Source organism: Eublepharis macularius, chromosome 17 (genome assembly GCF_028583425.1).
Source record: "Eublepharis macularius isolate TG4126 chromosome 17, MPM_Emac_v1.0, whole genome shotgun sequence".
Taxonomy (NCBI): domain Eukaryota; kingdom Metazoa; phylum Chordata; class Lepidosauria; order Squamata; family Eublepharidae; genus Eublepharis; species Eublepharis macularius.
The window spans coordinates 32,692,260-32,718,457 of NC_072806.1; the positions used below are offsets into that span (position 1 = coordinate 32,692,260).

General features: G+C 44.0%; 1 protein-coding gene across 4 annotated transcripts in view; it reads left to right on the forward strand.

The window, feature by feature from the left end:
- The window catches only part of VMP1 (vacuole membrane protein 1), a 143,904-nt gene that overhangs the window by 72,849 nt on the left and 44,857 nt on the right, over positions 1-26,198 (forward strand). For all 4 annotated transcript variants that reach the window (XM_055001392.1, XM_055001390.1, XM_055001389.1 and 1 more), the window contains one exon: positions 23,670-23,750. In XM_055001392.1, the coding sequence (XP_054857367.1) occupies positions 23,670-23,750 (81 nt within the window). The remainder of the gene's footprint in view (positions 1-23,669; positions 23,751-26,198) is intronic.

Here is a 26,198-nt window from a genome sequence, read left to right on the forward strand (position 1 = left end):
AAGTACGTTGGGCCGATCTTTCGGAAATGGGGTCGCCCGAGCATAGACGTGTTTGCGACATCAGCGAACACCAAGGCCGAGGTCTTTTGTTCTCGGGCAGGAAGCGACCCCCTTTCTATTGGGGATGCCTTCCAATTTACTTGGGCCCGGGGACTACATTACATGTTTCCGCCCTTCCCTCTCATACCCAGAGTGCTGTGCAAGGTGGAGAGGGACAACACGGACTGCATCTTAGTGGCTCCGTTCTGGCCACGGCAGCTCTGGTTCCCGAAGCTGCTGGAGATGTCCGGCCGAACTTACGTGGCCCTTCCGCCCCGGAGGGATCTCCTCCTACACGGGGAGCTCTTCCACCACGAGCCCAGGACACTACACCTGACCGCTTGGCGGATTCGGCCCCGTCCCTAGGCTTCTCTGAGCCAGTCGAGAAGGTCCTACTGAACGCTAGGAAGCCCTCCACACGGCGTGCCTACAAGGCGAAGTGGAGTAGGTTTGAGGCTTGGGCCGCCTCTAGGAAGGTGGCGCCTCTGGATAGCCCCTTGGGGATGGTCTTGGATTATCTTTGCGAGCTGAAGGACCAGGGCCTTAGTGTAGCATCTCTGAAGGTGCACCTTGCGGCCATCTCTGCGTTCCATGATCGGGTGGATGGCTGCACGGTTTTCTCTCACCAGAAGTCCCGCCAGTTTTTGAAGGGGATGCTCAATCTTTACCCGCCTGTGTCACCCCCTGTGCCCCAGTGGTCTCTCTCCCTGGTCCTGGCTAGGTTGATGTTGCCCCCTTTTGAGCCTTTGGCTACGTGCCCTCTGGACTTGCTCTCCTACAAGGTGGCATTCCTCGTGGCGATCACTTCTGCCAGACGGGTCAGCGAACTGGCTGCTCTTAGGGCAGACCCCCCGTTCCTTCGCTTTCATGCGAATAAGGTGGTCTTGCGACCGTGTCTTTCGTTCCTGCCCAAGGTGGTGTCAACCTTCCACCTTTCACAAGAGATTTCTCTGCCTGTATTTTTCCCTGAAGCTTCTACTAAGGGGGAAAAGGCCCTCCACAGTTTGGATCTGCGGAGGGCTTTGGCTTTTTATTTGGAAAGGACAAGGGTGTTCCGGAACAGTCCCTACCTTTTTGTGTGTTTCGGGGCGAAGGACAAGGGCCGCAGGGCGTCTGCACAGACGGTGTCACGTTGGATTGTGACAGCCATTGTGAAGGCCTACGCCACGGCTAAGGTGGACTGTCCTTTGGGTGTCAGGGCTCACTCCACACGGTCCCAGGCGGCATCTTCGGCACTGCTCAGGGGTATACCTTTAGCTAATATTTGCAGGGCTGCAACTTGGTCGTCCGCCGATACCTTTGTACGGCATTACGCTGTGGATGTAAATGCCAATGAGGATGTAGCTGTTGCTAGGGCCGTCCTCCATTCCTTGTTTCCCTAGGAGTATGCTGGTTAATATGCTCCAATGGGGAGGTGGAGGCGCTGTATATGGTGTATATTATATATAAATATATATTTATACTTGCTGGATGTTGTGGGGTTGGTATGTTTTCTTTTGCCACATATGTGTATGTGTATATATGTTGTCTTGTTTCCTTCTTGTTGTATAATAAAATTGAGTTGGATTTCACCCCACCTTCCTTATTGTGTGAAGCTTGGTACTCTCCCATGTGTGGAGGCACAGAAGAACGAAGATGAAGACAGGGTTAACATACCTGTAACTTATGTTCATCGAGTTCTTCTGTGCCGACACACAACCCTCCCTCCTACCCCGCTGTGAACTCCAACGCAGATTGCTGTACTATGGCTGGGCTGTGGCTCTAGTCTTTAACGGGGTTATGGCTCTGTGTATTGGATGAGCGGCGGCAAGGGAGAACTGAGGGAAGGGGCCGTTGGCCGCTGGAGGAGCATGTGACCGTTTGGGCGGGAAACGGTCGCTGAGGCGCGCGGCAAACGGCCCCTTCGGAGCTGGGAAAGCGATAAAAAATCTTCCGGCGGCTGGCCTGCGCGTGCGCAGTACCCATGTGTGTCGGCACAGAAGAACTCGATGAACATAAGTTACAGGTATGTTAACCCTGTCTTTTCTAGGCACCAGGAGGGGGGCTTTCTGCAGACCTTCTGCTGCCCCGGAAATTCACGAACCAAATGAACTGGTTCATGAACTGGGCAATTTCATACCGGTTCGTGGTTCGTGAAACGCAACGAACCATGAACCACAATGAACCGCCATTTTCCTGGTTTGTGCCCATCTCTAGTGTAGGCTACATGGATCACTATTATTACTGATTCAAAGTCATGTGTTATACATAAGGTGAAAAGAGAGACATGTCCCACCCGCAGACTTACGGTGTAAGAGCTAGCATAGCATAGCAGTTGGAATGCTGGGCTAGCACTTGGGAGACCCGGGTTCAAATCCCTTCTCTGCCATGGAACTCGCTGGGTGACCTTGGGCCCGTCACACACACAGCCTAACCTACTTCACAAGGTCGTGAGGATAAAATGGAGAAGGGGGGGACGTTGTAAGCTTCTTTGGGTCCCCACAGGAGAGAAGAGTGGGGTATAATTAGAGTTGCCAACAGCCTGGAGGGGAAAAAATGTCCTGGAGGAAAAAAAAAGTCCATTAAATAGGATGTTATTTACCAGGTGATAGATCCAGAGGAGTTAGCCATGTTAGTCTGTAGTAGCAAAATAGAAAAGAGTCCAGTAGCACCTTTAAGACTAACCAACTTTACTGTAGCATAAGCTTTCGAGAATCACAACTCTCTTCATCAGATGCTTGGAGGGTAAGAAGAAACTGGTCAGATATATAGGTGGAGAGGGGAGGGGGAGTAGATGCAATCAGTGGCTTCTGATAATGGGATCCGTTTGCTTCTGATACCAGGTGGTGGTTGCCTTCATGCCATGATCAGGTTCACCTGTCTGTCTCCACACTTGAAGCCCCTATTAAAATGACAGGTTCCTTTTTCTCCAGTTTTTTGGCAGCACTATATACAAGTAAATAATATAAGAAATGAAGAAGTCAGAAATGTTGCACAAAAGGAGGCAGAAAAGGTGATCAGGGAATAAAGACTGAAGAGGTCATCAAATTAGCTTTCATGGTTTGCTTCTCCAAAAGTCTGCATTTATAAGACCAACTTTGCAGTCAGAATAAGTCATCCAAATATACTTCCCTCTAAAGTCATTGCAGTCCTCCACATATAGTTTTTAAAAGATGGGCTACAATGTGAAGAGGAAGGAAGTGGGATATGGACAAGGCATTGTGGGACAGTGATGAGGAAAGATGGCTTATACTGGTTGCCGTCATCCAGTCTTATTGCCTGCAGAAGTTCCTGTTCAAGCCTTTGGGATACTGAGTATTTTGCAGAAACACCTTCCCATTGTGATGAGCTTTTTCTACAGCTTTAGAACCCTGTAGGCTGTCTTATGCATATTTTATGGCAGGCAGCGAAAACTGGGAGAAATGACAGGCAGGTTTTTGAAATCCAAAAAGCCAAGACCACTATATGTGACCGACCCAACGACACAGAACACTGGCTGATTCCGCACACATTGGATAATGCACCTCCAATCCTCTTTAGAGATCATTTGGAACTGAATTTTTCGTGTGTGAAACAAAAAAATCCACTTCTAAATGATTGCTAAAGTGCGTTGAGAGTGCATTATCCAACGTGTGCGGAATCAGCCACTGTGAAAACTTTTGAGTTCCCCAGGATTCTCCATCAGACCTGATGTTACCAAAAAACCCAGATTTTAAGCAAATGTTTAGGTCATAGTATCAAGAACTCCTCGTGCCTGTGTATGGTGGAGTTGCTGACAAAGAAAAACCAGGTTTCAGGCTGCTTTATGCCTGGAGCCATAAAAACAGGAGGTAATGAAACATCATGTTTGAATACATGTAAGACACAGGAATGTCCATCAAGTCCCTAGCCTGGCCACAGCACCCCTATTTGAGCATGCACAATGATATTTTTGGGTTTGCTGTTGGGTAACATGTGAAACAACCCTGAGGGTTAGGAATTGAAACTGCTAGGATTCTTGAGAATGGGCAGCAGCAAGTGACATTGATGGCACAAGCAGGGCAATTTTAATCTTATTTTCTCTGGTCAAGGGAAACTCCCTCAAACCAAGCCTCTCTAGGAGGGCACCTTTTAAAACCAATTATGTACCACCTTTGAGGAAAATAGCTTTTTAAAAAAAATCTGGCTGTTGCAGAGATCTCTGAAGTGAAAGATGCTGGCGTTTGGTCTCTGTGCCACAGTGCTTAGAGCCAGGCGGCCCTGCGTGTTAATCATGTATGCATATGAGGTGCTTCCGTAACGGCATGCTGGCAAAAGTGACCGAGAGTCTCGTCGCGGCAGCAAACCATAGCGTGAGAAACTGCCGCCAAGCGGCCCATTCGCCAAAGAGCTTGCGAGTTACGCACGAAGTATTCTTTCTCTGCTCCCGTGCTGTTTGGTCCCCCAGCCAAAAAAAATATTAGGAAGTTGCCTGTGTTACTATCAGTGGCTTGCTGTCTTGTTTACTCTCTTGATGAAGTCTTGTCTTCCTTTAAAGATATACAAGCATGAAAAAGGCGTTGAGGGGCTGAAAACTCAGTAAGAGAGAGGGAGTACGTGCACAAACGGGCAGGGTCTGGCTGGGAGAATAATGGAGTGTCCGTCATAGTGAAGACCTGGGTTGATTTTTTTTTTCTCTGTGTGTGCCTTTTTTGACTTCTCTGAACCTTTGCTGGTTGTGGTTTGTCTGGCCATCACATGATTTCCCTGAAAATTCCCCCTCCCCTCCATTTCCAGTAAACTGTTTGAACAGGAATGAGTCAGAGCGAAACCAGCTTCCCTGTAACCACAGGGCTTGTTAAAGAATTTGTCAACGTGGATTCCAGAGAGGGGCATTTTTTATTTTATTTGTAGTCAACTGAAGCTTGTAAGCTTTTGGGGTTAATGTTTTGCATCGGAGTTCCGTGGCACAACTTCCTGCCCCTGCGAGGGACCTGGGTTGGTTATCTGTAACGAGTTAAGAGATCAAGGCCATTAAGGAGAAATCTCTCTCTCTGTGTCTTTCTCTCTAAGCATTTCTTAGAGCGTTTGTGGGAACTTGCTTATTTTCCACCTTCCAACTAGGAGTTTCTCTTCTGGTTTTTTGTTTGTTTGTTTGTTTCCTTTAGCAGAGAGTACAAAGGACAACTGCCCCGCCTAACCGCCTTCACTTTTCAGTACAGTAGGTGAACAGGCATGAAGGCTTAACGGTGCCTGGCAAGAAGCGTGGGTCAAAATTAATTGTTTGGATGACCAAAGCAGAATTATGTTTCTGCCTGTTAAAAAAGTGTACACTTGTTTAGATGATACACAAGGCAGAAACCAATTTTTTTTTAAAAAAAAAATATGGAATAGGTTCAAATTGCTGCTTGGCCACAAAGTTCACTTGTGTCAGCCTCTCTCACCCTCACCTCTGTCATGGAGTTATTGTCTGGATAAAATAGAGGCAAAGAGAATCTTGTTGTATGATGCTCTGAGCTCTTTCTTCCAATTGAATAAATTATCTGCTTGCTTTGCATACATTTTCCCAGCTTTGTATAGAAGATGAAATATTTCATTTATTTATTAGTTGGGTAATTCTGCGCCACCCAGTGCAGTTACTTCCGCCTGCCTGCCTTCCTCGAAGGCTTGCAAGTTACGCAATGGCATATGAGTTAAAATAAACCAAATTGAGGGGTTTTTAACGAAGAAAAGACATATTTGAAGATACAAACCGTTTTTAAAATGAAAAAGAAAAACATCGCCGCCTGTCAGAAGGGTGGTGCTTTTTATTGGCAACCACTTCTAAATAACTGGCTGTTGAAGCAGCCTGCATCGCACAGTGGCCAACCGCCTTCCTTGTGGAGCCCAACAAACGGGGCACAGATAGAAGCCAAAGCCTTTGCATGCTCTGAATATGGAAGCATAACTGCATGTGCCTTGCGCTCCCTACGAGGCAGCCGCATCAGAAAACCTTTAATGTTCTGAGTGGAACAAACCAGCTCCCTCTCTATTTCAAGCCGCTCTTGAGTGGGCTTGGGGAGAGGAGGGCTCCGCGATGCCTAAGCTTTGTCCAGCACATGCAACATGGTTCTCTGGATCCTGGGCTCAGAATTTATGCTGGGCATTTCTGTCGCTGAACATAATTGTTTCCACCGTGAAGCTTCTGTTTCTTGGTTAGTATAAAAATCAGCTCCCGTTGACTTCCGAACCCCCCCACCGCACCCCCCCCAAAAAGGTTTTCTGGTTGTCCGAGAGGATCATTTTGTTGCTGTGACTACTTCTTCAACCAGCAGCAGGCACGCTTAAAATAGTTTACAACGGAGCTCATTTCTCAAAAGGAGGAGCTGGAAAATGAGGGGAGGCTACCACGTTTGACCCAGAAGAAATGTTGATGTGCTGTTCCTTTCTCTTCTATCACCCCTTCCCCGCCCCCCCCCCCAAAGGCCATGCCTCAGCTCCAACTCCAAATGCCAACTGTTGTCTATCGTTGGGAGTTTCCCCCTCGTCCCTTTCCCGCTGGCTCCTCAGTCCATTTCCCTCCTTTATTAATTGTTCTCTGCATCTGGCCTCCGTTGCCTCAATGGGTGGCCACCGGGAGATCCGTCTGCATGTCGCACATTCCAGAACCTTGAGGCACACATTGTGCTCGTGCATGGGAGGTTCTGTCTTAACCCTTTCACCCTTGGGCTGAAGCTCTGAATGAGGACATTTTTGGTGGTAGCTCCCCACTTCTAAAGCTCCCTTCCAATGGAGTGGCGAACTCTGGCACCTTCTAGAAATCCGTCCTTTTTATTTTAAACAGGGGTTTACAGTGGTATCCTAAGCAAAGCGGCGCCCTCTTAATGCCATTGACACCAGTGTACTTTATAAGGTGTGTTTTAGGGTTGCCAGCTCTCAAGTTGGGAAATTCCTGGAGATCTGGGGGGTGAAACCTGGAGAAAGTGGGGTTTGGGGAGAGGAAGGACCTTGGCATGGCATAATTCCATACAGTCCACCCCCAAAAGTAGCCATTTCCTCCAGGTGAACTGGTCTCTGTGGCCTGGAGACAAGTTGTAATTCCAGGAGATCTCCAGCCACTACCTGGAGGCTGGCAACCCTAGTGTGTTTTAGGATAGCATGGTGCCTGAGAATTGTTAGATGTTTTAAAAGAATTTAGCTAATTATTTTCTAAATCTTAGGGTTTTTTTTTAAAAAAAGTGTGCTTTAATGTAAGCCGCCTTGAATTTTATAGTTTAGAAGCACATGGTTGGAGTCCCCCCCCCGCCCCAAGAGACAGGCTGCTTTGCTATGCTAAGGCCTAAGGCCTCCCTGAGGCTAGAACATTCTGGAAGTTTTAAGTCCTGAGGAATGAACAACTGGAAGGGGTTGAGGAGATAAGCTGAAGGGCTGAATAAGAGTTCTCCAGAAATACTTGGAACACCCCAGGCTGCAACTCCCAGGTTTAATTTTTCCCCCTCAAGGAGGTTATGATGAATGTTTGTAGCTGCAACTGTCTCCCAAAGAACAGCATATGGACAAGAATGTAAAACCTGGTGACTTCACTGGAAAACCTAGAAAATGTTTCTTAGAAAACAGATGAGATACTGTAAGATGGACTGGCTGGATTTCCAGGGAAGTGGTTGGGCAATCCTCCTTGATACTTAGCATTTTAATCAAATTTTAGCCTTCACGTGTCTTGTGTCTCTGTTCTGTCAATCCTTACACCAGCCAAAGGTTGTCTCAGCTTCGCAGATGCTTCGAAGGGGATCAGAATAGCTTGTTTAATGTTGGTGCAGTTGCTGAGGAGGGATGTGAGGTGGGCCAAGGAGATGTTTCCAGAGATTCCCTGGGAGCCTGATCTTGACGTTTCTGGGCAGATAGTGGTAGTGTACATATTATAATCAAGTGTTTTAGGTGTCCTTCTGAATGTCACTGGGAGTCCACACATGTGAAGGGGGTCTCCGTGGAGAAGGGGGCCCATGGTGGCTCTTGAGCACTCCTTTCTGGTTCACAGATCAGTCTCTTAGCTCTGTCGAAAAGAGTCCAGTAGCACCTTTAAGACTAACCAACTTTACTGTAGCATAAGCTTTCGAGAATCACAGTTCTCTTCGTCAGATGCGTAAGCATTCAAGAACTGTGGTTCTCGGAAGCTTACGCATCTGACGAAGAGAACTGTGGTTCTCGGAAGCTTACGCATCTGACGAAGAGAACTGTGGTTCTCAGAAGCTTACGCATCTGACGAAGAGAACTGTGGTTCTCGAAAGCTTACGCATCTGACGAAGAGAACTGTGATTCTCGAAAGCTTATGCTACAGTAAAGTTGGTTAGTCTTAAAGGTGCTACTGGACTCTTTTTGATTTTGCTACTACGGACTAACACAGCAAACTCCTCTGGATCTCTTAGCTCTGGCATCAAACAGTTCCTTTAAACATCCTCGCCACTCCCTAATCATGGTTTTTCTCTTTAAGTACAAAATTTCCCACCGGTTTTTTTTAAAACACAGAATCCATGCTCACCCCTTCATTGTCCTGCTTTAAAGGCCATTTTAGGATGTGCAAGGAACTATTTTCTGTGGCTTTTTGTGTGGAGTGGGCAGGTGGGAAGAGTCACATTCTGGGCATACCAACTGATTCATGCTCTTCCGAGCGAAGGGGCAAGTGATGGGTTAATACGGCTGCGAAAGTGCTGAGTAATGAATGTGTAAAGTTTCTCTCCCCACCCCACCCCACCTCCTCCTCCCATTAGATTTCTCCAACTATCAGAAAGAACACAAAGTTCCCCGCCGGGCGTTGCGTGTTCTGTTTAACTCTCATGCACCTGTTGACCAGTAGGAAGTGAGGCGGGGAAAAGATAACTACCAAGCAGTATTGGGTTACTTCTTGTTAGAACGATTTGAAAAGATTTTCTTCACTCGAGTGTCCCATGTTGCATGTCTTTTAAGAGCTAGAACACGCAGCTTTTCGAGCGTATTCTGATATTTAGTCTCTCAATCCCTTCCCCCACCCACTAAGAGCAACCAGGAACTGGCACAAGGAATATTTGGATGACTTCACCCTGGGAGAGTTAAATCCTGTCTTTAAAGAGGGTTTTACACTCCCAGGATCGGGAGAGATCCCTTGTTCAAACAGTGGCTGAATGTCTCCGTTCTGTCATTCACATTTTCCGCTGTGAGATGGGAAGGAGCAAGCAAGCCTGAAGCCCACTCTCAATTTAGCTTGAGGGAGATTTGTGGGTGGTGGGGTGGGAGCAGGTTTACCTAAGACCATCTAGCAAGGCGAGAGTTGAATCTGGGATTTCTCAGATTGCTCCTTACAGTGTTAATATTTAGCATACATGTAGTGTTTTTAAGTATTTGGAGAACTTTGAAATATGTGATCATTGCAGCAGTTCAGAAATGTGAGATGGATCAGTGTTACCCTTATGTTGGTGATTGGGGGGGGGGCAAGGGTGAGAGAAAAGTGGCTAGCTGAGGGTTCTTCGTGACTCTGGGGCAGAGGCCCAATTTGAATCAACAATGACCTGATTCATAGTTTGGCCTCTTAGCCTCCTTGCTGCGCCAGCTGTCGCCAGCTCCGTCGTAGCTGGGTTACATTGGGCTGGCTCCAGCATCCGTCACAGGAAGGTGCCGATGGTTGCGGATGTTCCTCGCTTTCCCCCAGCAGGCTTGTCTAACCCCGGGAAAGTTGATCCCCACGACCTCGGGCGTCATCTTTCCCAGGTTTAGAAGAGAGGGCTGGAGGAAAGTGGGGAAGATCGATGATCGTGGCGCAAGAGGATTGCTGGATCCAACCCGTTCACTCGCCTGGGAGTTTGGCAACTATAAAATGCAAAGGTCTGTACAGTCGTGCAGTTGGTTCCACCCACCCCCTTGGAATCAACATAGGCAACATCCTCCTATCCTCCCACAGGGCAATCTCAGAGGAGTCCGTTTTTGAAACCCCGGGGGGGGGGCATTGCCAGAGGAGTTTGCCACACAGTTTGTGAGAGAGATTTTGGTGTTGCCTGAGAAAACTGAAGTCCAGAAACCCAGTGGGGAGTCCTCACACTCTTGAAAGTAGCTCTTTGGAGACAAGCCCTCGAACGGAGCGAGTCACATGACCTGAACCAGGAGTGATCTGGGAATTAGGAGATAAGGTGGCCACAGCAGCAGATGAGCTTGATAAAGAGTCTGGAATGATAAAACGCTTTCCTCTTCCTTTACCCCCCCACGTTTCCTTTGATTGTCTTTTTTTTTTCTGTGAAATTTGTCACTATCAATTAACTTGACTCATCCCAAGCTGCAAACGGAGTGAAGCACCAGCCTCCTGGGGGGTGGGAGGGGGGGTTCCTCTTTATAGCAGTGAGCAAAATCCCATTTTTGCGTGCCAATATCACTTGCTGGCCTTAGTCGATCAAGCTCTCCTCTCCTTCAGTGGGGCTTCTTTGCAGCCGTAGTTTCCTAACTGAGTGGTGGAAACATTTCCGAACTGTTTTCGTTACTTTTGTAACATCAATGTATCTTCCTTGGTCCATGTTTTGATGTTAATTGTTGGCTTCTTATAAACAGCCCTGTATTTTTGACCTACAAACATTCAAGGAAGAGTCTTCCGTTTTTATTTTAATCTGCTTTGAGAAAGACGGACTGTAAATAATGTGAATAAATAAATCTGTTCAAGTTCCTCTGTCAAACATGCCAAGGGGCTAGTGCAGACCTAACCATAACTGTCTGCAGATCGTGGTTTACCAAGTCAGTATGGAAACGCCCCTCCCTTCTCCTGTGCAATTTCCTACCAGCGTCCTCCTCTTGCTTGCTTTAAATCTAGCTTTGCATTGTATTGCCAGTCTGTGATTTGTGCTCACTGGAGTTGGCATCTCAACCAGGGTTTGAAGCAAACTAGAAAACTATACTTATTAACTGTGGCTACCGTGCATGCAGTTAACAGTTTGATCAGGTTTAAACCAGGATTTCCTTTGCTTTAAAGGAAGGGAGCAGGAGTCTATACTACAAACGGGTGCAGCGTCTCTTCCCACAGCTGGATCCAGTTTGTGGTTTGCAGGAAGGCTGAACTGCATCTCAGTCTTCTAGAACGCATGTAGCACCTCTTGCTGCCACTTTTTCTCCAAACATAGATTTCCTGCAGGTCTTTTAGTTTCCAACCTTCCTCACAAAGTACAAATGAGGTACTGAACCTCTATTGGCTCAGAGCCAAGCTACAAGTGACGCCTTACACAGGTTGGACACTTGTCCGCTTCCCTCAAGTTTTGATGGGAAATGTAGGCATCCTGGTTTTACAGCTTGGCTTTCCATTACAGCTGCAAGACCAGGACGCCTACATTTCCCATCAAAACTTGAGGGAAGCTGACAAGTGTCCAACCTGTGTCAGGCGTCACTTGTAGTTTGGCTCTCAGTTGCTTTAGACTGCAAGAGGGGTTCATGTGATGAGATGCTTCTACTTTAAATCTTGTCATGTTAAATACTAGGTGTCAAGGTGAAAAGTTCTGTCTGGCACGGTGCTTATGTGTTTGGGATTTTGTGTGTGTGCATGCGTGCGTGCATGGAGAGGGGCGTTCCATCTTTCTGCACCCCTCTCCCTTTCCAGCCTGAAGTGGTTAATTCTAGGCCAGAGCTGAGCGACCAAGATTATAGGAACGTTTGCAGATTTGAGACCGCCATAGAAAATGCTAATGACATCAAGATCTAGAAAAGTGCTCATTTGTAACTTTCAGATGCTGAAGATTTATTATCTTTCAGGATCTCCTGCAGCTTGAACTTGGGGACTGCCAGCTTCCACGTATAAGAGCAAGACTGTTAAGGCCTGAGCGCTGTGGCCAAAAAGCACAATTCTGCCGGCCAAGTAGGAAATTGGAGGCTATGGTTTAAATTCGGCACACACCACCAGCTTTGTATGCCTTGTGGGGCAAAATAGGTACCATATTATCAAAGTCGGGATCTTTAAGGTTGACTTAGTACCTCCAAGGCATAGGCGTGGTGCAGCTATTATGGAAAATTGTTCTTACCGCTATGAACAAACTGGGGGAGCGGGGGGAGGATCTTTGGGCTCATATCCAGCATGCCAACGAACCGTAGCTTGCTGGTCTAAACATACATTCAAAATGACCTTCACATGAAATGACAAACTATGGAGAGTTTGGAAATCACTGCTGTGCTCCAAATTTATGCCTCTCCTTCACTCCCTCCTTGCGGCGTAGTGGCTTTAATTCCTCCTTACTTATTCCCTTTTGTCTCCTTTGCTGTGATGGACAGCCCCATCAGCTGAAATATCAATACCTGCTCATATTTCTTCCTCTCTCGGAGCAAAGGATCCTTGTATCTGTTGTAGTGAAACCTGTTCTTCTCTCGCACACATTTGACTAGTCAGAAAACAGTTGGTGTGTTGACTAGTCATATGTGGTCAAATGTGGGTCAAGTTACTTTTTTTGAGCAAGTGACAAGGTACCTGAATCATCAGCATGTTCCATAGTTATGCTATTTGCAAACACAGATTAGTTCATTGCAGTTGTGGGGTGGAGTTCAGTTCACTTATAAAAAACGTAATGAAGTGTTAAAAAAGGGTTTGATGGTATTGGATAAAATTTCTATAAAGGTGAACAATTAATCCACTTAATTTTGACAATGTACGGGGCCCCGCTCTGGATTGATGCTATTGACAATTCAGTTGAACGTGTTCACTCTTAACTTTCTGCGTAAGATCAATGGGTTCCTATGTGTGTTCCATATGCTGCCTTATGCTTAGGTTGCAGTCCATTCTAGCAGGGGGCCATCACCCCCCTTTTCATTTAACACAGACGAGCATTCCCTCCCTGTTCAAAGGCAGGGTGCTGCATGCATGAGCTAGGGTTGCCAGCCTACAGATGGGGGCTGGAGATCTCCCAGCATTACAGCTGATCTCCAGCCAACAGATATCAGTCCCCCTGGAGAAAATGGCTGCTTTGGAGGGTGGAGTCTATGGCATTATACCCTGCTGAGGCCCCTTCCCCCTCTAAACCCCACCCTCTCCAAGCCTCACCCCCCCAAATCTCCAGGGATTTCCTAAGCATCAGTTGGCAGCCCTATGCTGGGCAGACAATGGGGCTGAAAGATGCCCTGTTGAATTCCCTTCTTGTAAAGTCACAGTTGCCACTCACCCCAAAGATAAAATATTGTAAATTTGTAACTCATAATATGAGCTGCCACAAACTAAGGCTATATGCTCAGCGTTGCCCTATCTCGGAGCCAAGCACAGATACATCGTAATATAGATAGATGCTTTTGTGCAAGCTCATACCTGGAGCAGCCTTCTTTTTTGTAATAAGCAGTGTTGTGTTTTTTTTTAAGTTGTTTATAAAGTTGGGCAGAATACATTTTTTAAAATATAGATGACATGTATAACAAGCCGCTGTGTTAATTTCCTCCCGGTTGCTGCTCACTCAAATGGACTTGCCTTAAATGGCAGCCATATTTCGCAACCCGGGCAGGTAGTAACCAGGGCGCTTATAGGTTGCAAGTAAAAAAAAATTGCAGCCGGAAACCAAATTTGGATGTTTGCAGAGCGCATGTTTGGCAAGTAGAATGTCTCCGGTTCAATCCTTGCCCTCTCTGGCTAAAGTGCCTCAAGTTCTAGGGGGACGATCTCCACTTTAAGACCCTAGTCAAAGATCACCAGTGGCTTTTACACTTCCTCGTTTCAGGAAAAACACTGGGTACGTTGGCTGGTCTAAAGAACTCCCCCACAATGTTCTAGACGGCCCATCATGCCATGTGGGCTGCTGGCTTAGGTCTCTGTTGCTTTGCTGTGTGAGCCCACCCCAATTTTCTGGAAGCTCTGTATTGCCAGGGGAAATTAGTAAAGGGGGGGCACGTGGTCAGCAAAGGGGTATTTTTGCCATTGCAATGTTTTTCTTGAGGCGTCCCTCATACAGTTTTGCATTTTTCAGCCAAACAGTGGTCCCCAAAGAAGCTGACCAAATTTGAAATCCAGTACAAATACCAGTTTAAAAATACAATTGAAATGCTATTCAAGAACGAAGTGGAGGGATGCCTGGGGGCTGTCCTTTGGATCGGGGCCTGAGTGATGGCCGGTAGAGGAGGGTGCCTTTCTGTTAGAACTGAGCCCAGGCAGGATGGAGAGGGTAGGTTCCTTGAAACGCATTTTAAAGCCACACCTGGGTAGAGTGGAAGAATATTTTCTCTTAGCAACTGGCATTCCACTTTCCAGTTTGCATTTAAATACTCTGTTTGCTGTCACAGACTGACACAGCTATCACGCGTGACATCTTTTATTTTAACATAAAAGATCAAATCAATTAATATAAAAGAAAAAAATGACAAATCCAGTGCCCAGATTAGTGTCTCCTTCCAAACACATTTTCACCCACCTAGGATTATTATGGAGAGGCCGTCAATGGCAAACCGACATCTTGCCCTGAAAACCCCAGTAGAGGTCGCCATAAGTAGGCGCCCACTTGATGGCACTTTCCAGTACGGCCACCACTTGCGCCAGCAGAATCCTTCCCCAATAAACAAACTCACTCACCTCCCCCTTTTCTGGACTTTCTTGCTCCCTTCATAAGAAAATACTTCCAGAAACTACATTTTTTTTTTGCTGAGGAGGTTTCAAACATAACTTTCCCTGTTCCTTTTTTGTTTTTATGCTATAACTATTTAAACTTTGGTCTTGTTAAACTTTTTCTTTCTTTCTAGACTCCCTTAGGAACGGAGGTTCAACTGGCTTGCAACTCTGAACCTGTGAATCAGAACTTATTCCAACATCCCTTTTCATTTTTGGAAGATTCGTCTTCCCAGCAGTTTTTGTGATCCGATGATTAATCCAGTGAAGTAATAACTAATCATTTAACTATTCCCGGCCTGTACGGCACAGCATTGGTGGCAGGAAACATTTTCCTAAGCCTAAAACAGTCATCCTTTTGATAGTAACACTGTGCAAAAAAAAGTATAGTTACAATAGAGAAAATGAATCACAGTAGCCAGGAAGAAAGGAGAAGAAAATCTAAATTCTTTAATTTGAGGGAAAATATGTTTTATCTGTAAGTAGCTTTAACATTTTAATATATTTCTCTTTAAAACTGTCAGGTTACTTGTGAAAGCCTTTAGAGAACTTGAAAAATATATTTCCCAGAGTGAAAGCTTTATTTTTTTTAACCTCTCTGTATTTTTAAAAAAGGAATAATAGCTGTGAAATTAACCATTTATAACATCTGCGAAGTGAAACTTTCTTTGAGAGAGAGGTTTCTTTGAGAGGGGTGTCAGGGATTTGGTTTTTTAAAGCACATTAATAAAATAAAATCAGAGATAACATGATTGTTGTGTAAAATTGGGGGGGGGGTGAGTGAAACTCTAGTGGAAAAAATTAGGGACTCAAAATACAGTCAGTAGGTTTTTGCTACTATAATTCTGTTTATTTGCTTTTTTGTCTTTGTTCAAACAAAGCATATTAGCACTTCTTTCTGCTATTTTTGACTAATATGTATTTTAAGAACCTGAGAAAAATGCTGATTGAAAGCAAGAGTCCCCATACATTTGACCTTAACATCTAATAATTATTTAACTATTTCTTAGAATTTATAATGCATATATATTGCTCCTAAAATATATGAATATTTTGTAAAGTACTATTTGTAAAACTAAAAAAAGAAAGCTGTATTCAAAGTGCAAAAGTTCGCTAAGAATTGGAGCTTGGATTTTATTCACAGAAAAAAAACTGTGAGGGCAATTTCGTTGGTTTTTTTAAACTCAGTTTCAGTTCCTTTTCTAAATCGGGATTTCTGAAAGATAAAATTTCTTTTTTCTTTCTTTACTTTGGTCTGTGAATCCATCACTTCTGCCTTGAACCAATTTGCATAGGAGAACTTCTCAAAAGCAGTGTTCCAAGAATTGTTGTAAGATCAAGCTATCTAGAGGCAAATGCTTTTTACAAAATGGAAAAAAGGGGTTATTGGGGGACAGCCTTGTTCCTTTTCCATATCATCCATCTTTTTATGACTTTTAAGTGTAGTAATGGGGTTTTCCAGTTTTTTTATTGTATTGTTAGCTATGCAAGTCTTTTTTTTGCCAAGGAAGAATATTGAATTCTAGGTTATTAAAATGTATGAAAGCCAAAAAGAAAATCAGTCTGCACCTCATACCTGTTTAGTTTTAATATCCTTTAAACTTGCTTTTAACTGTACTCTGTAAGTGGACTTTTTACAACCCAACCAATGAGTCTTTGTAGATGTATTAATTTTCAAATGTTACAATGACGCATGTGCCTTGTGAAATAGTTTTGACAAAATAGGAACTGAAAATTGAATGATAAAATCTACTATTGCAATACAGACAATGAAGGAAAACCTCTTATGAAATCCCTGTGCAGAAGGAGAACGTTTTTCTTCGTCAATTCTCCTCCTTTAAATAATAATAAAAATGAATGGGCCCCAATCCAGCAAGGTGGCAGTCTACATACAGATTATCCTCACTGTATATAACATGTGTGATGATACCCCGCATTCGGAAGCACCAGTTGTGCATGTGGCTGTGGGCTTTCACAGCTGCTGGGCACGCAGGGTTTCCGTCTGCTCCCCCCGCTGCCCCCTTACTACTGGTCCGTATCCCCCTTTCTGCTTGTGCCAGTTTTAGGTTTGATGGAGGTGGGGACACTTTTTAAATACTCCTATTTCTGGACCTCCAAACCTAGGATGCAGATTGGTAGCTTGTGTTAGTCTGTCTGTAGCAGTAGAAAAGAGCAAGAGTCCAATAGCACCTGTAAGACTAACAAAATTTGTGGTAAGATGTGAGCCACAGCTCACTTCTTCAGATATAGCTAGAATGAATGAATCTGAAGAAGTGAGCTGTGACTCACGAAAGCTCACACCCTACCATAAATTCTGCTAGTCTTATAGGTGCTACTGGACTCTTGCTCTTTTCTAAACCTGGGATGATTTGTTTAAAGGGCAAATTATATGTACAAATTATGTTTCTTTTGTAAATAGGATCTATCACTGGATGCTTAGTTGACATTTGTTCGACAACTAAAGGAAGCCCGCTCACCCCTTTTTCAGATCTTTGCTTCTTCTGTTAATTCAATAAATTGGGTCCCAGGATGCTCTGGGGAAAGACATGGATATAATTATTTTAAATAATTCCTGGTTGTATCTGCAGGATGACAAAAAATACCTTTCAGATCAATGCTTAATGTCTCAGGCTTTGGCAGGAAGCATGTGTCTACTAGCTCTATTTAGTACATTTCCACCAGTTTGTTTCACGCAATAACAGGAACGCCTAGTGTACATATAACAAACACTCCTGTATTCTCACACCAGGGATCCCACCAGTAGGACGCCGAGGCCAGCATTTCTCCCAGTTGTGGCCACCCCAGCGACTGGACCTCAGAGCTCTCTGAATGTGGAGGTCCTTTAACAAGATCCTTTCTTTGATATTGAAAATCATTTTAAATCTTTCTAATCAAGTTGTGCTAGGAATAGCAGCCTTCTTACTGTCTAGATAAGGAGGTTTTTAGTAGGACAGAAGGTATTGTACCTGTGTGCTTGCTGCTACTTAAAAGCTTCAACAGAATCTCCCCCAAAGTGATTTAACAGGTTAAAAGGTAATGATTTAACCGGGCCGGTAACAGCAGAAAGGGGCTCTACCTGGTAAAACAGGCAGTTGGAAGCACATGCTATTAATATATACAATATATGTATCCACCCACATCTCAAAACGTTTAGCTAAAGACCAGTCGCACAATATTTCTTACTCAAAGTTTGTCTGAACTGAATTCATCCATTTGCTACAGTCATTTTTTTTCAATAATGTGGTTAACACAATTAATTAACATGCAACTTTCTACATGTTCAGTTCATTTTCACCATTTATGAGTTTTTAAAAACAAAATTTTATTGTTTGCTTTAGCTAACCAAATCTGGCAATTAAAACAATTATTATAAAGGGTATAATATAAAAATAAGCGTTCCACTTGTATATAAAATGGTCAATATATTTTCTGTAAATAGTAGTAGTATTACCTATTAGCATCTCGAGAAATCAGAATGATTTTGCTGCATCAACCTAAATTCTACTTGTTCTAGGAATTTGTTCCAATTGGAAGCTAAGAAAAAATATTTTAAAAATAATGTGTTATAGACTATTAATTCTCAAAACTATTTGAAGTATTTTAAGAAGAGTGGTATTCAGATGATAAAACTGAAATCTTAACCTTAATTTGTTTTGCAAATGTAATTGGGCTTTTAAAAATGTTATTTGAAGTCTGAATATTTTAAAACTGGGAGAATATCAGCAAAGTTGACATATATGGACTTGTATTTGGTTATCAAGCTTAGCTCATTTTTGATTGATTTGTAATATTTGGCAGCTCCCATTTGAATAATCAAAATCAGTAATTTTGAGTTAAGATTATTTAACTTCCATCCAAGAGTCCTTCCTTTTTAAGAGAAGTATCTATTTCTGCTTTTTGTTTCATTCAGAGAGTAAGGCATTTATTTTACACTGTTTTTTCTCCGATTTGAGAATAAGATCTACTTTTTAACACTTTAAAATTCTACATTTGGTGCAAAAATAGATGTTAAATGGACACTACCTAGGAGATTTTCTCTAAAGGGGAAAAAATTCATCAGATAACTTACTGTCAAGAAATCTAAAGACAGAGTGACTCAGGGGACTACCTTCCCCTTTTTTCAGCTTGTTGAAATTAGTATAAAAATACTTACATGGGAATAAAAATCTTATCTAAATTTTATTTCTGTCAAACAGTTGTGCATTTCAGGAAAAAAGATTGGAGAAACTTGGCCATTTATTCTATAGAGTTGAGCTATGTGCCCTAAGTCAGTAAGAATCTTCTGAAATTTGTCTGTTGCTATGAGCAATACTTCCAAAAGAAGGAAAAAATACTGTGCCACAAAATCATAGAAGTGGGCCACCAAAAATAAAATGTTTTTCAAAATATTTTAAATGCCGAGTTTAAATTAATTATTTACACAACTGTTTCCATAGCCTCCATAACCTATGAGATAGTATTTTTATTTTTTACTACAAGAAGAAAGAGGTGGATTAATTTTTTAAAATCAACTTTACAATTTGAAAATAGCTTTGGGACTTATAGTTATAGAGTAAATGTGGCCATTCTAATTTATTTTAAATCATTGGTGTTTGTATTGGTAGTCTTGAAAAGCAGTTTTGTCAAAAATGTAACTCTGGTGTACACCCCTAAGTTTTGTTGAGTCCCTTGTCTCATTTTTGTACTGTTAATCAGTTTTAAACAAAGTTTGCCACTCAACTTGGCCAGTCTTTTCTCAAAGCTTGATTACATTTTTAAAAAGTCTATTTGATTTAACAGTAAGCTGTCATTTCACAAGGCATAGAAATACATATTCTGCATCTGCTGTTGTATTTCTGTCTGGTATGTAATTATATTAGAATTAAGAATTCATAAAGTTTCTAAAATATATGCATATGGATATATACACACACAGTTGGTGTATGGAAAGAAATTTGTAAGATATTTGAATCTTACGACTTCTATAGCATCATTTGCTAAAATGACAGGAGTCCGTACTTTAACGTATCCCTGTTTGGGAATTTCAGCAATAGCAGATTGGATGGTTAAACTTTTTTTGTTATAGTGACGCAGATTTTATTGAGAATTTATTTGGGGGGAGAGGGTTAAGAATAACTTGGATTTCATTTCCTTCACTTAGTTGATAGAAAGGTTCCCAAACACCAATAGCAATTGCGTCAAGGCAACTTTCAGACTTTTAAATGTATATCCCCTAAAACTCCCTGATGAGTCACAACGACACATGATTGGATCACAACCTGACCATTGACAGGTTGTTCACGTAGCAGTCTAGCCTTTTGTTGAAGAGGGAAGGAGGAAGATGGAGACAAAGGAAGGTGTGGGGGGGGCGTGTACATCAGGCTAGCTACCTAAAAATGATACACAAATTAAATATTTTAAAAAATAATAGCTGGAGAAATATAAAACAAGGCCCACATTGCAGGTTGCATCCTGGGTCTACTAAGGTTTTAAGGCTATTGTACTAGTGCATCTGTTGGACCAACAGAATTCCCACAATCCGATTCTGGTTCCTTGTCCCAGTTATCCATGAACAACATGGTTGTGGGCTCCGTAAATCTCCAAGCTCAATGAAGAATTGCTTTCCATATATACTATCAAGGCACATCATTAGAACTCCAAAGTGTTTGCTTCTCAGCACTGGAACACTCTTCCATTTGAGGTTCATGCTCCCCTTGAAGGGCCAGATATGTATCTTGGAGTTACTGTTGGAATATGGTATTGCTTCTGGATTCTTGGGGCAGTGGTGGTCCAAAGGCTGAGGTATCGTGCCTGGACTGGTAAACAACAATAACAACATTCGATTTATATACCGCCCTTCCGGACAACTTAATGCCCACTCAGAGCGGTTTACAAAGTGTCATTATTATCCCCACAACAAAACACCCTGTGAGGTGGGTGGGGCTGAGAGAGCTCCAGAGAGCCGTGACTAGCCCAAGGTCACCCAGCTGGCTTCAAGTGGAGGAGTGGGGAATCAAACCCGGCTCTCCAGATTAGAGTCCCGCGCTCTTAACCACTACACTAAACTGGCTCCAGGCTAGATGGATGTAGCATGTTCTTCTTGGGGCTACCTTTCCAAGACTGTCTAGATAGAGACTTTCAAAAACTGGCCACCTGAGCCAAAGGTAGCCTACTGCATCAATGCTGAACCAGCAACTATGGCTCCCATTTCATTTACGGGCAAAGTGGGACAGGTTGATCAGCCTCCTTGTGATAGCTTCAGAAGAAGCCCTGTTGTGAATCCCTTTTTGACTTGAGGTCACATTGGCAGAGACGAGGTGCAGGGCTTTCCCAGCAGTGACCCCCACACACACACCCTTTGGAAATCCCCCCCTCCCAGGAAGCCCATCATCAGACCGGCTCTTTCCCCACCTTCCAGAAATTAAAGCTGATTCCATCAGGGCAAAGCAAATTGCTCTTCTTAGCAAAACTCTCTTTTTTGTTTTGTTGGTAGGGACTGGGATTACTGTTTAGACATATATAAATATAAATAATTACTGTTTGAGTGTATTATAATATAAATTTAATTGCTCGTGTCTAGTTCTAGTACATTTGCTTCCTCAAGGGCCCCACTTTGGTGGGATGTAAATATGTAATATATTAATCTGAGTCTCTTCCAGAGGTGATGTAAAAAAATTCTGTTAGGGATTAATGGTTCCTTTTCATACTGAATTTCTTTGTGTGTGTATGTTATGGATTTATTCTGTATTGTGCGAGCAATATTTTTGTCATAAAAGCTTTTATTGTAACGTTCTTTGCAATAATACTGTGTGTTATAAATTGTTACCAGCCTTTGTGAAGAGGATTAGGGTTATAAATCTATGAATTATTTATTAAATTTTATGGAACTTGATTTGTTCTGACACACGAGAGAGGCAGTGTAAATAACTGCCCAGTGATCTGATTTTGACCTTGTTGCAGAACTCAGAATATAGTAGTGTTTACCACCATAGATCGTTACTTTGCCCCAGAGAAGACAGAAAAATCTTTTGTTTTTAATCTTGCAAAAGAAAAAAAGTTTCTAGCTCTCACAGTCAGAGAGGAATAAAAAACAATGTGGATGTAGATGAAGATGGGTAGTCATCTCTCTGTAGCAGTAGAAAAGAGCAGGAGTCCAGTATCACCTATAAGAATAACAAAATTTGTGGTAAGGTGTGAGCTTTCGTGAGAGACAGCTCACTTCTTCAGATAGTATAAGACCAAAAAACTTTGTGGTAGGATATGCACTTTCGTGAGACACAGCTCACTTCTTCAGAGCTGTGAGCTGTGACTCACGAAAGCTCATACACTACTATAAATGTTGTTAGTCTTATAGGTGCTACTGGACTCTTGCTCTTTCCAATGTGGATGATTTCTGCTGGATGTTCAGGAATTTTGAGAACTGAGTTTGGCTTTTTCACTAACAAATGCCAGCTGACTTACCTAAAAATAATTTGTGCCTAATATTGCAAAAGTAAAACAAAATTCAAAATTGTACCATTTTATTGTACTGTCAGAAGTATGTGTCTGGAGAGGTAGCATATACATTTTCTGGTGGTTTTTCCCTTCAAAGGAAACCAAATTAAGCTATGCAATTTAAAATTCATATTCAGGCATGCATAACACTTTTAATTAAGAAACGGGGCCCATCCTGGGTCGCACTTTAGGATTTCTGATCAGAATTCTCTATGCTCTGCTTTCCTGGTGAAATGTATGAAATTTTTTGAGTTTTTCTCTGGAGCAGCAGAGTTTTATATGAGCTGCGTAGTAGCAGCATCAGGATCTCTGGTCTGTTCAGTGATCTCAAACTTTTTCAGGCTGAGCAAGCTCTTAGTGAATCCCAGTTTGTAATGTGGATTTACTTGGGACTTTGTATGTGTGTGTTCTCCTTCCACCATCTCTTGTTTCTTTTTTTTAAAAAAAATAGTATGACTTCCAGATGCTGGGGAGGGGGGGGCTGTTGACCTTATGCCCTGCTTGTGGCTTCCCAGAGGTATCAGGTTGTCCCCAGTAAGAGATGGGGTGCTGGAAAAGAGTGACCCTTGTTGGTCCCATTGAGTAGTTTGCACATTGAATGCAGAAAACCTGCAAAACGATCTCGTCCAGGGCTTTTTTTCTGGGAAAAGAGGTGGTGGAACTCAGTGATGGAACTCAGGACTGCACAATGACATCACTTTGGGTCAGCTGGAATAAGGGGGGAGTTTTTTTAAAGTTTAAATCACCCTCTGTGAAAATGGTCCCATGGCCGGTGGTTCCGCCCCCTGATCTCCAGACAGAGGGGAGTTGAGATTGCCCTCTGCGCTGCTGCATGGAGGGCGATCTAAACTCTCCTCTGTCTGGGGATCAGGGGACGGGGCCACCGGCCATGGGACCATTTTCAAGAGATGCCGGAACTCCGTTCCACCACGTTCCTGCTGAAAAAAAGCCCTGATCTAGTCATACCCAGAGATGCTGGATATTGAAGCTTGATATCTTGTACATGCAAACCATGTGATGTATACAGCTGAGCAACAGACCCTTTCTGAATAGCTGTGGCATGCAGGAGCTATTGAGTTTTTTAAAGAAACATTGGAACAACATTCATCACTATATATTGTCGAAGGCTTTCACGGCCAGAGAACGTTAGTTGTTGTAGATTTTCTGGGCTGTGTGGCCGTGGTCTTGGCATTGTAGTTCCCAAGGCCATGGCCACACAGCCCAGAAAATCTACAACAACTAACATTGATCACGATCATGGAAGTGTATGTGGAGGGGAGGTCTTCGTGGAAAATGTAGCTCATAACACTTTCCTTACAAAAATATGTTCAAACATTTTGCCTGTGGCTAATTGCAAGTAATTAGCTTTTATGTGCCAGGGTGTGGAGGGGTGAAACGCTGGGAGGGATATTTTCCTTTGGTGATGAGCGATACCTGTGTCACGACACTTGGAACAGGTCAGACGCAGACAAGCATCTGTGAATGTTCACCATTTCAACTTGATTCAGCATGCCGGATGTCTGGTTCACCAGTGTGTCAATCCTCTGTGTATGTTTTTTTTCTCTTTCTAATTAAACTTGCTGGCATAATGCAGAGAGGGGAAAGAGAGGGTGGTCAGCAACGCCCAGCTGGTTTCCTTCTTTGTTACTGAACTAGCTGTTTTCCTTGTTTGCAGGACTTCGCCTCCCGTGCAAAGCTGGCCGTCCAGAACCTCGTGCAGAAAGTTGGGTTTTTTGGTATCCTGGCATGCGCTTCAGTAAGTTTTCTCCAACGCTACCGTATCTTAGAATCAATTAATCCACCAACTTCTGTTTACTAGCTGTAAAAATACCCAAAGCAGCTTCCAGGATAAAAGCGACAACCAGACAACCACAAATACAAATTTATTTAAGACTTTTATTAGCTGTCTTTCCACCTGGAGGCATGCAAGGCGGCTTACAATAGAGAACAAAAACATAAAATTACAATGAAAACACAGTGGGGAAACTACACGTATGTTAAAAAGTGGCTAAATAAATGCCATCCTGAATAAAACAGTCTTTAGCTGCCTCCTAAAGATAAAGAGTGAGAGATCCGTGGGGCACTTCCCTGGGGAGCTGGTTCCGTAATGAGGCTGCCACCGAAAAGGCCCTGTCTCGTGTACCCACCGACCCGCTTCTTTGCTTAATGGGGCAGTCAGGAGGGCCTCTCCCTGTGATCTTAATTCCTGGGCAGGAATGTAGGGTAGAAGATGGTCTTTCAGATACTCTGGTCCCAAGCCACGTAGGATAGAACCAGCACCTTGAACTGGGCTCAGGAGAGGATTGGTAGCCAGTGTAATTGCTGTAATATCAGGGTCATGTGTTCCCAGTAGCTGACCCTGACCAGCTGTCTCGCCACAACTAGCTGCAGCTTCCCAACACTCTTCAAGAGTAATCTCGAGTATGTTGCAGTGGTCCAGTTGAGATATAACTAAGGCATGAATCACTGTGGCTAGAGCTGACCGAACCAGGAACGTGTGCAGCTGACGCACCAACTGAAGTTGGACAACTACACTGCAGCCACTTTGCTTTCTAAGGTGACTCTTGTGTCAAGCAGTATTCCAAGCTAATGTCGGAAGACAAGGGACACCGGACGAAACGTCAGTGGAATTAATGGATACATTTATGAAAAGGGCATTCTTGGGCCCTTATCCCAGAGTCTAAAGCCACATTGGATTCGGGGGGGGGGGTGCAGAATGCTCATAACAAGGCACCTCAATGGAAGCCTGAGACCCCAAACCGAAACCTTCGACCCCACACAGTGCGGGAGTGGCAGGCTCTGGGCCAGTCTTGAGGTCCTGCGGATACCTGACTCCTACCCTTTGGAGCCAGCCCTGCATGCTCCAGTGCAGAGGTGGGGGTGGGTGGGGTGGGGAGCAGGGCACTGGATCCCCAAAGAAACAAGGAGGCTGCTGTGGCTGGGGGGAGATGCCCCTCAATCGTGGTACTCTTGGCACATTGGTGGCCTCATCCAGTGCCAAGGAAAGGTAGCAGTCGCTGGAAACATCAAGCCCTTCGAGCTTTCGAAGGTTAACTTTTGCACATGGCACCATCGTGTTACTCATCAGAGGGGAGATGTAAAAGGTAATGCTTGTTTATGTGACCTCAGGTTAGAATACTTTTCAAGTTGAGTCGGTTCATACATTCTGCTACGACTCATCGAGTGATGAAGAATCAAGCATTTGGGATATGCTTTTGAAGCCACCCTGAGAACTAGCCCCATCCTAAGCCAGTCAAGAGACTCTGGCGATGGCAGACATATGCTATTAGGTCATGTCTGGATTAATCCCTAGAGCGACCCCATGATCTGCAGATCTGGTTCCTGATTCTTGGGGAGCAGGCTTTTACATTTTTAAACCTGCCCTTCCCACAGAGTGCTCACAGTCAACAAATACGGTTCTCTTGACTTCCCATCGTCTTCCCAGGACCCCTACCAGGACTGAGAGGGTGGCTGACCCAGTGTTACTCAATGAACTTCCTGGCAGAACAAGAATTCTAACCTGGATTCCCTAGCAGGACGCTCTAACCATGGAAAACCTGCTAATAACATTCGATTTAATAATAACATTTGATTTATATACCGCCCTTCAGGACAACTTAATGCCCACTCACAGCGGTTTACAAAGTGTGTCATTATTATCCCCACAACAAAACACCCTGTGAGGTGGGTGGGGCTGAGAGAGCTCTGAGAGAGCTGTGACTAGCCCAAGGTCACCCAGCTGGCTTCAGGTGAAGGAGTGGGGAATCAAACCTGGCTCTCCAGATTAGAGTCCTGTGCTCTTAACCGCTATACCAAACTGGCTACACCTGTGTTCAGGGAATCGCCCTCTGTCATTTGAGCACACGATACCACCTTCTACTGACTCAGACCATTGGATCATCCAGATTAGTGCAGCTCTCCAAGGCCTCTCCGAAGCCCGAGAGCCAGTGCTTTCTAGGCGGCATCTTCAGGGGGAAGGCTTTGGTCTCTGTGCCCCATTTATTGGCCCTCCCCTGCAAGGGCTGGTCAGTGTGAAACAGGATGTTGGACTTGATGGCCGCTAGGCTTGATGGCCACTGGTCCAATCCAGCAGGGCTCTTCTTGCATTCTGATTCCAAAGTGTGACCCTCAGCAGGGCAGAGCGGCCAGGCACCCTCCCCTCCTCTTAAATTCTTATGAAACGGCCGGACCCTAATTCCTTTCT